Here is a 10,983-nt window from a genome sequence, read left to right on the forward strand (position 1 = left end):
ATTGTCTGGCTTTCTGTGCTTTCTTTAATTTCTCTTATTTAAGGGGCAGAGCAGAATTTGTAGGCAAAGAAACATATTTCAAAAATTGGATGAAGAAAAGACAGAGCTTTTCCAGATTGCCTCAGGAAGGAGATTGAAGGCATGCCTTTATATCATTGCAGTATTTGAGTAAAGATGGAATATTACTCTGAAGAGGACAGTTTTCAAGGAATACGTTAAAAGAGAAACTGCAGGCTGCCTGTCGGACATTAAAGGGAGTTATTCCAGGCAGAAGGGCAGCATGAAAGAAGGATCAAAGATTAAAGCAGGCAAAGGGATCAGCTCAGGCAAGAAGCTGTGGCAAATGTGAGAAAATAGGAAGAGCCACAATATAAAATCAGACATAAAAATAAAATATAGAATCTTGTTGCAAGTGCCAAGAAAAATACGATCTCAATAAACCTGTGAACACACTGAACAGCAGAGATATAGCGTGAAGTTCCAGTACTACAAGGCATTTTACTGAAGTCTCAACAAAGAACAGAAAATTCTTGAGAACATTCCATATCTTTAAAGTGACTTCTCTCTGGACTCCTCTCTGGTATGACCTGGTACAATTTGGTTTAATTAATTTGGATTACAAATGTTTATATCACTCAGGAATATCACTAACTTGGATTTTGACATTAGATACACTAACCTACAACTGCAAGTTTCCTATCCAAATAATAGGAGTTATAGCAGGACAAAGCCAATGCAAGTTTAGTAAAAAACAGATCTTAAGTTGCAGCTTTCCTTCTCTACTAATTCACCAGCTGCTGGGTCCTTTGATTACTTTTAGCTAGCTGTGCCAGGTAGTAAGAGTTGTGCTTAGAACACTGACCAAGAACAACTTCTGACATTCAATGAAACATGCCATGTTTTATATTACCATGTTAAATACATGATCTCTACGTCACTCCACAACACTTGAGTATGTGCAAATTGGAAATAATCAGTGTTCAATCTAAAGCTGTCAGAAGCAAGTTATGCACAAGCTTAAGTTGGTTGCCAGTAAATAATTCTGAACCTCTCTTCCTCCTTTTTACAGAGAGGAGTGGAATCAGAACCATGCACCTCAAGTCTTTATTCATCACCATGATATTCCTCTGCAAGAACAAAAACCCCCAAAAACCCAATAAAAAACCCAACATTTTTTGTTGGGGAAAAGTAGATCTGGAACAGTGTTTCTTACATTTACCTCCTGATTTCTCTAGGTACACAGTTGTGGTCACCACAGATGATATGGGGAGAGTGGGACACTGCAATCTGTAAAAGGGGAAAATAAATCCAAACACATAGTATACAAAGTGCCAGCTTTCATAGATGAGAAGGGATAAATTGACAGTGAGGTGGCTGAAAAGGATGAAGAATACTATCAGCCACTGTTGTCAGGAAGACAACTTAAGGAAAAGCAACAATTGCACTGACGATGTCAGAGGTCAGTGTTACCTCTAAGTTATTTATTGGACACTGCAACAAAAGTGAGCTCAGTACAGTTTCCAGAAAGCCCTACACTTTTTACTACACAAGAACTGAGTTTGATTTCCACAGTTGAAAATCTGAAATTATTTTCCTCTTAGGTATTATGTCTCTAATGTGGCCACTGTCTTACAGAGCTAGACCTAGAGAAAGACTAAGCAGTGCCTTTACAGATCTCAGCTTTCCTTTATTCCCACCATTAGAATCAGTGAGCAATAACGAACCATAGAGCCAAAGGAATAAATTCCTACTCTGAACATTACGTTTCTCCTGCTCCTACAGTTTAATTCATTTTTTATTACTTTTCACAGAAAGAATTATTGTTTCTTGTTTCTGCCAGATGCCCAGTTGTGGGGGATCATTTTTCATGTAACAGTGATTAGGTGTGGCCGAAGTCAACCTAAAGCTGCAAGCTCTAAACTGTTCAGACACTTCAATACATTGAGTGATGCTGCTAGTTGTTAAAGGTACAGAAAACACATCCCCAAAAGACTTCAGTTTGAAACCTAAAGGATCCCTTCAGAGTTTTTCAAAATCTGGGTTATGAAGATTACCCTTAGGACTAGAATAAAGAAAAAGAAGGGGGTTTCACTGGCTTTCATTTTACACATTTTTGAAGTTTACTGTAAAGGTATAGGATAAGCATTGTCAACTCATCCTTCTCTTAAAATTGCCTCCCATAGTCAAGTTACAGTGGATGCTCCTCTTGATAATGAGCTGCAAGACCTTTCTGAGACACAGGTGTGGGAGGACAAGAGGCGAAGAGATATAACACTCACTTAACTGACAAATCATAGAGTATCAGAGAATCTTCCACTAAAAAGTAAGGAAGACCATAACCACATTTGTTTCATCACCATTTAAAAAATCCCCACTATCTCTATTGGAAGAAAATGACTGATGATGGATGAGGAATGTCTTTGGATGAACCCTTACTTCCTCAAAACTAAACTCAAGCTATTGCTTTGTGTAATGGAAAATCCCCTTCCAGCATCTAGACACAAGTGTCAGAAGTTACAAACAAGAATGCATCCCCTCAGCTAAATAATTTTGGGGTTTGGGTGGGGTTTTTTTGTTTTGTTTAAGAAAGGAAAAAGAGAGAGTATCCATTTATCTCTTACTTTATCCCCAGTAGAAAAACATATCTGAAAAAGCAAGCATTTAAGCAAAGTACTCTTTCATGAATGTGTGAGTTGGTAAGCATCTTGCAAATCATTGCACTACATTCCTCAAAAGTTCAGCTGTGCAAGACCTGTGCTACCCCACTTTGCCTAGGAAAGACTTACCTCAGTTACTCAGTACATTTTAAACCAATATGAAAACAGAGAGAGAGGATCCAAGTAGGATCCACTAAGTAAATTCAGCATCTATCTTCCATATAGGCTTATTAAGCAGAGTCACTTGTCAAGTAAAAATAAGTTAACACAGAAACACAAGTGTTGTCTGGGCCGTGAGTTACCACTGCTTTTTGCCGAGCATCTAAGGTTATCTCCACGTGTCTACCAGGTACACAAGAATGTCAGATTAATTCAGGGAGGATTCTTTATTTCAGCAAATTACTAGAGAATAAGCTGGATTTAAAGTTTTCCCTTCTCTCTTTCATAGGCAGTCCACAATAACCTGCACATCATAACTCTTTTCATGGCTTATTTTTCTGCTTCTCCATCGGTCATTTCTATCCTACTCCTGTGCTAAAGGATGGTATCATATTTCTTATGATTGCAGCTGCAATCTCTTCACCTTCCAACTTTTACTGTAATTAATATTTCCTGTATTGAAATAGCCTCAAGATCTTTCAAGTGAGATCAAAAGGCCTCCCCATTCTGGAGTCATACATCATATACCTGTATATTGTATGATAAAGTCATGCACCGAGTTTGGACAGACAAGCAATGCAAACAGGGCATTGCACACAGAGGGGTGGACCTGCCAATGCCACATAGAGATTAGTAACAGGCCAAGATCTTCTGCATCCCAGTCTCAGGTCTGAGTTACGGGGTCAGTGAATCCCATCATGCATTCAGTTCTAACAACAAACATTGGCAGCTACTGTTCCTGAGCACAGACTGTTTCCCTATTCACTTTTACAGTCATAAGCTCATTGTTGCCCAAAATTCACTGATGAGAAGGAGGCAGGAGTTAATGGCTGACAGAAACCAGGATCCAGGGCCTGCTGGCCCAACACCGCCCTCATCATTTCACCTAAGAAAGAACAGCAAATGAGTGAGGTGATGCTGAGGTTTAGGAGCTTAATACACAGCAACAGCTTCTGTTATATCTTTTTGTAAGGTGCTCAGTTCACTAGGAAGAGGAACGTTACAATAGCAGCCAGTAGTATTCACAACAAAAGCTTGTCAATGATCTACTGACCTACCTCAAGGTCTCTGAGATCGAGTTTCCCTTCTGTGTTCTGAATGGGAGTTATGTGAGACAACATTTGCTAAGTGGTGACAATTCACCAGTTCATTACTAAATGACAACTGAAGTGCCTCCACTGTACATGATTTAATCCACAACTCTTTTATTACTAAATTAAGGGCTTTAAAATCAGGACAGAGGCTCCTGGAATTCTGTGACTTCAGTTTCTAAGGTAGAACAAATCATTACCAGCCCAGAAATGCCATCAGGTTAGAGTTTGAACGGATTAGCAGCTTTCATTTAACAAACCTTTATTTTTAAGGTAAAATATAGGATATTTTAAATTAATGTTAATGACAAGCAATCAGGTCTTGGAAAAAAAAATGTATGCTGATAATCCATTTGAGGAAATGCCTTTCCTAAAACAAAATGAGAAATATTGCCTTTTTACTACCTAGAAAGTTTGCAATACATGAACTATAAAAATCACTCCTTGCAAAGTTTCATCATACTGGGTATTTCTGGCAAAGTATCCTCCTTATACCTGGAATCTTGTCCTTTCTGCAGCATAGACTTGGTAGTGAAGCATGGCTTGCAAGACTTTCTTGTGACCATCTGGTACCAAGCAGACAGCTCCTAGGATCTCCAGCACAGCAATCTTCGTCTTAATGTTCTCAGTCCGTAAGCTCTGGGAGATGATGTTGATACTCTCTGGATGAGCCAGGACATGAGCCCGTCCCTGGGAGTTGTTCATGAGTGCCTTGATACACCCTATAACGGATGTGTGTATACGGCTCTCTGAGGTCTCATAGTCCATGCTCTTCAGGAAGTTCAGCAAACAGCTCAGGCCATCCAGCTCAATAAACCTGGTCACAAACCTGAGGGAAAAAAAAAAGACAAACAGGTAGGAAAAATAAGGAAAGTAGACCAAAGACAGTTACCATCAAACACCTACTGTGGCCCACCCCAATAATTGCTGTATTTTGAAAGCTGAAAGGATTATTTCAAATTGCTACATCTTACATATGAGCTAATACACAAAAGATACAATTTCATATAGACTCATCACTACACTTTTAATGATGAGATGAGATCAGATTATCTTGAAAACAATTTTTAGGCTTAGTTCAAACTTTTAGCCAATACTACTTATAGACTGCTACCTCCAGGAGTGGGTACACTGACAGAGGAAAACTCATTACCACTGTTTCTGTTAGCTGTATTGACTTCACACTCTGATCCCATGATACACGTACAGGAACATATAAAGTTTAAAGGTACATGTTCATCAGCAAAAGGCAAAGCTTGGCCTTTTCTGCATTTGTTTTGTTTAGTTGTTTGGTTTTAGTTTGAGACGGTACATTAAGAATGGAACAGGTCCACTGTCAACCTGCAGTAGAAAAATGTACAGTAAAAACATCATAAATAGAGGAAATACAGAATTAATCAGTTATCAAATAACACATTGAGGACTGAACCTATAGTAGGACAGGTTTATTTTGACTATTGACATCACTAGAGTTCTGTTTCTACTGTATTCTACCACAAAATTTGCTTTCTTCAGGTTCAGATTATGGAAACTGAGGATATAGGAGAACATCATTGGAAAATTTTAAAGTTTTGTTGAAAACCAGCGTTAACCAATCATTCTAGCAATTTTTCATTTAGAGTTCCCAGGCTTAAAAATGGGGATTCAAAGATATGGAAAGGGCTAGAAATAACTTCTCTACATTGCTTTGTTTACATCCTGCCTCCTCTAAAAGATCATTCAAGTAGGTGCAGTTTTTTAGAACGTCTGAATGCAAAACCACGTGAATTACATTTGAATTTTAATTCTAGTAAAATGCACACCAACAAAAGTACATCCATGACCATACTCCAAACAGCATAATGTAGAAGGACACCTCAAACCAATGAAAACGTTGTTAACAATTACCACCCATGTAACAAAGTAAGAATATCAAAACTGTGTCATTTTGCTTCTACCTAGCCCCTCTTCCTCCCTGTTGGATACCTCCTAATGTGCTGTCTTTCTCTTTTCTGTCCTTAAGTGAGATGCTGTTACAAATATGCATCAGTAATGGAAGCATCATACTGAAAAACTGAATTTCACTGATCTCTGTTCATGTCTTTGCACCAGCAAGACAAACCTGAGCCATGCTTATGTATCTCCTGGATTACATGGACTTGACATGTACGGTCTTCTGGTGGTTACACCACACAGGAATTTTCAGGGCCTACCTAAAAGTTATGTTCACTGTGCTGATGGATTTGCCAACTTTCAGCTTATTTGGGCCAGTAGTTTGGCCAGAAACATGGCAAAGCCTGGTGCTTTCAACAAAGTTTCGGTCTGAGGTTTGGGTTTTGTTCAAAACTTTTTGAATTTCAAAATTAATATCAGAGTAGGAGCAAGCACTTGCAGGAACACACGTGCACTAAAAATGAAAACAAGGTTTAGTTGAACCATGCTAGGACAGTCTGCCAAGTTTCACACAAATCTGATTGCACATTCTTTGTATGAATCATCTTGTTTACCCTAACAAATCATAGGAACAAAAGTCCCTCTGCTCCAGGCCAGAGTGTGGGATCAACATTGTACACCAGGAATTTGGTAAATCACTCAAAGCAGTTTTATTTAAACTGATTATAGAAAGATTAAAACTTAGTTCAGTTTCTGTACTGCATTTAGCTGCTAGCATGCCAAAGACAACTGAAATAAGTGCATTCATGGCTAAGAGTTGCTGCTAAGGATGTATTTGGAACCAAAATAAGCACAAACTCAAGTAGTTACCAAACAGCGTAGTGCCGATGACTTCTGAGCATTTCTCTAATCCTGTGTCTAAAGAGGAGAGATGTTCTTTGCCTGTATTATAGAGGGACTGGTTTAAATTCTTTTCCTCCTCACCCCCAAAGTTCAGTTCTATGAATCCATCCTATACATTAGCTATTCCTTCCATCTTTTAGGGGACAAAAGAAAACAAAAGAGGCAAAAAAGTAGATGTTTTGCTGTTCTTTCCAGTTGCAGGGCTGAGGGAAGTCTTAAGATGGATACCCTTCTGAAGATGCATAGCTCTACTGACAAAAGAAAACATCCTGAAGAAGCAGCTGAACAAAAGGTTATAAACATACTTTCAGATGGAACACCTGGTCTTATGACAAGACTACCACTTTCATGTATTTTAGCCTGCTCTGACGACCATGTGAAAAAGAAAAAAAGGTAAATGCACAAAAGTCATATTGTCCCAATTAAGTACAATCCCCACTAAATTCACTGGCAGAGCAATTTTTCTAGGACTGTTTGGATGAGGTCATTCCAAAAAGTAGGCATGCGCAGGAAAGTCGTGTGTGTCACAGATCTTGTTTAATGCCATAATTTAAAACAATGTGGGGATTTTCCTGTACTCTTCCTAGGCTAGAGACCAAACAGTAAGCTGCATTACTCAATAGGAAGCAAAACCAAGTACCTTCCTGTTTCAGCTGACATCAGAAGCAGGAATCAAATTATGATTTTCACCTTTCTTTTCCAAAACACTTATTCATTATTCTCTGGAAAAGCCAGAAATCATACAAGAAGATGATAAAGAAATGGTGATAGCAGTTTCTGAGCCAACAGACACTCTCAGTATGAGAATTTGCTCGGTGTGAGCATGCATGTGGGGAGGAATGTGTGCAAATATCTGTAGAAAGGAGAGAAAAAGAAGTAGGAGATTAGCTGACAGGCTGAGCACCATAATCCTCATACTGGTGTTTGTGCAACTGTATGTCTGTAAGCAGGGACGTGTGTGCGTGTGTGTACGTGCAAAGACAAATCCAGCTCATACAAATAAAAGTACCCTCTTCCTCACAATACACGTGTGTAACTAACTGCCATCCTATACATCCTGTACGCTGCAAAGTAAGGTCTTGTTCTAGACTGGAAGGTGTAATATGCCAATGCATTCTGGCTAACACATTCAAAAACTCAAGTGTAAATAAAGCAGGGTGTGTTTTAATAGGTGCTAAACAAGCAAATTAAAGCCTAACCTCACCTCAGACTCTCACTTGACCAGTTTAGCACACTTTAAAAGGCAGGGCGCCTCTTAGCCTTTCAAGTTTTAGAGAGTGCTGATCAAAATGAGTTAGCTAGCTCTAATAACAAACCTTTCATCTAAATACAGATGCAGCAGCCTAAGAGGTAATGACCCACTGATGAATTCCAAATGTAGTTGGTGGGGAGGAACACAGCCTCCCTGTGAGACTTGTTCCAGCTCAGGAACGAAAGAAAGATCATATGTGGTGGGTGTGCAGAGAGCAGGATGTTCCCACCCTGTTAACAGACAAGGCCACACTTCCCTGCAGCATCAGTTTTTGAATCAGGGGGCATGCACAATTCTGACAACTACTGAACTGCTGAAAACTTCAGGATAATGGGTTTTGCTTGCTGGATGCATAAACTAACATCTCCAATATGCACTTGAATGCTACATGGCTAAATCAAACAAAAAAAACAGGAGGTAAATCTGGGTTAAAGAAAAGGAGAATAGCAGACAGCAATGAGAGTTACTGATGATTCAGGCTAAAGGAGGTGTTTCTGTTGTTTTTTTTTTCCAGTCTCTTGTAAGTTTTTTACTTTTGATGCACTTCTAAACCTCCATTTTCGGGCACTAAAATAAGCAAAAGAAAAGCTCTTCTCTCACTGCGTCTGTCCAACAGTTTGTCATCACACTTGTTCATAGTCATAAGTTCTTACAAACCTAAAAGAAAATGTGTTTCCTTACAAGATGCAGATGTGGGTTTTTTGTTCTCTAAGACTGGTGTTGTTCCTGCATGCTGGGACATAACCTGTCTTTATTACTTCAAGGCATCTCCTAAGTACCAAAACAAAATGCACTCACTTAAAGGGGGCCAACTGGCTGCCCAGGGATGCTTTTATCACCTTTTCTCCAAAGAGGAGAGGAACTTGAGTTTGGGTATGTCTGCTTCAGTTTTTGTTGTTAGAACTGGTGGGTTGGAAAAGAAACAGAGATTGGTACCATTACTCTGCATTTTGTAGTATAAGAGGCACAGTTCTGCAGTAAAATAAAACACAGAGCCAAACACAAGCATTTTTCCTCTTTTGATTCATATAGGTCAGAGAATTCAAGCAGAGGAGACTATTGGTAAGCTGTCAGAGCCCCTATGTACCCTACCATCACAAATGGATTCCAGACAGTCCATTTTGTGGGAATTTAAGTCTCTGTTTTCTTCAGAGGTCTGATGAACAGAAGTGGCAAGGAAAATACGATTTGATGTCCAGATTGAACTAGAAAGACTAGTATTTTGAAGGCCTGGGTACAGTACTGCTTATGAGAGGGATGTGATGGAGCCAAGGGCCTCTCTACTGCGACCTTTCCATCAAGAAGAAATTGGCTTGTTGATCAGGCATTGGCATGCAGCCCACTTGGCAGCTAACGAATTGAGTCGCTGGAAATTAGTTGAGACATAGGACTTAACTCAAAATTTGGCTTGGCTTAACTATTTAAAAAAAAAAAAAAGCCCCATAACCACCGCCAGCGATTTAGGAGAGAACACTTTATAGGGCAGCTCATAGATGCTCATACTGAAGCTTGTAGGGTTATTATAAACAGATGAAGCAACAGGCTTCAAGAGGATCCAACAGAAGCAATATAGGTCTGAGCAGGAAAACCTTGCAAGGCTTTGAGCAAAATATATTTCTCTTTCTTCTTCTTTTTTTCTTGCTCTCAACAAGGAGGCTGGGCTGCCCTATTCAGAATTACCGAGCAGAACAAACGATGGTCACCACCAAAATGTTTCAGCTGGAAATAGCAGAGAGGCCCTGCTGCTGTGGCTATATAGGCTCAGTGAAAGCTATCACTTTCACAGAGGAAGCATCAGACCAACTCCATGTTAATGTAATAGAGTTGCTACATCATGTCTCAACAGCACAGGACTTTGGTTTAAAATCCTTGTGAGAGTTCAAAGTTTGGCAGTTGTCTTAGCTTCCATTTTAACATAAAGTCCAGCTGCATTTTACTGTGTTCTGTCCTTTAGAATAGCAATAGACAGGATCAGTCACTTATCTCCTTGGCCTAGGTCTCAATACGAGCCACTGTTTCTCGACTTCCAGAGGAGCATCAGAATCTGGCTTTGTGTTCTTTTACAGCCTATCACAACAGGAGGTAAAACACTGAGGTTTAAGTTGATGCACTTTACCTCATTCTTGCCATAACATGAGAGGCTGCATGAAGTCAACTTTTAAACATCGTGAAGGGGAGAAGCACAACCTGCACTTAGCTCTGCAGAGAGTCACAGAAATATCTTCAAGGTAATGTAACGGCATTGAAAAGTCTTTGAGATGAATAAATAAATAAAACCAACCCAAAAAATTAACTGTTTTTGTTTGGTTAGGTGTACCCCCCAAGAAAAATCCTGTTTAATTAGGCATTATTAAAGCTCTCTGAAACGATGATTTCAGCATAGTGTAGATGCAAACACATCTGGCCTATTTTGGTCCCAGTATAAAGACATTCAGAAACTTTTTGACCAAGTGTTTCCTGAGATCGTGTCAACTATAATTATTACTTCTGCACAATGCTCTTCTAAGTGTTAAATGGAAAAAGTTTCTATGCTAACTGTTCACAGATTTATTTCCAGAAAAACAAAGATGACCTTACGTTCAAAGACACAGTACACAATAAAGTCTCTTAACATTTCTCCATGCCGCAGTTACACACAGAACAGGAAGAGTGCCAAACCAGGTGATGTCAGATGGATTAGCTGCTTTGTACCAAACAGTTCACATTACTGAAGATAAGGAGAAGCGTGAATTCAAAGTTCAGAGTAGAGACTGAGATTTTGACTAACCTGAATCAAATTACTCGGGACATTCCGGGTTCTAAGAAGTCTAAAATCTGATCTTCGTAGTCATTACCTATGTTTGTACAGATCTGCTACAGGCTTTTCACAGCAAACTTTGTCTTTTATTTTCCTGAAGCTACACGCTTCAGCAATAGCGCATGCTCCCTACTAGGCAGGTTCAGACCAGGGACTGTAGGGTTCTCTGTGGATTGCCTGAAGTATCAGAGGCTTGTGTGAGGTGAGACAATGAGGTTTCTGTCCTTGCCACTCTTTTCTGTGTCCCATCTA

The 10,983-nt window shown here is 39.4% G+C and overlaps 1 protein-coding gene across 1 annotated transcript in view; it reads right to left on the reverse strand.

Annotated features, from left to right (window-relative positions):
- The window catches only part of DAAM2 (dishevelled associated activator of morphogenesis 2), a gene marked incomplete at its 3' end in the record, with an annotated part of 98,363 nt that overhangs the window by 38,548 nt on the left and 48,832 nt on the right, over positions 1-10,983 (reverse strand). The window contains exon 5 of the mRNA XM_010182510.1: positions 4,403-4,736. Coding sequence (XP_010180812.1) covers positions 4,403-4,736 — 334 coding nt within the window. The remainder of the gene's footprint in view (positions 1-4,402; positions 4,737-10,983) is intronic.

This window comes from Mesitornis unicolor, unplaced genomic scaffold (assembly GCF_000695765.1).
Source record: "Mesitornis unicolor isolate BGI_N332 unplaced genomic scaffold, ASM69576v1 scaffold22104, whole genome shotgun sequence".
Classification (NCBI taxonomy): Eukaryota; Metazoa; Chordata; class Aves; order Mesitornithiformes; family Mesitornithidae; genus Mesitornis; species Mesitornis unicolor.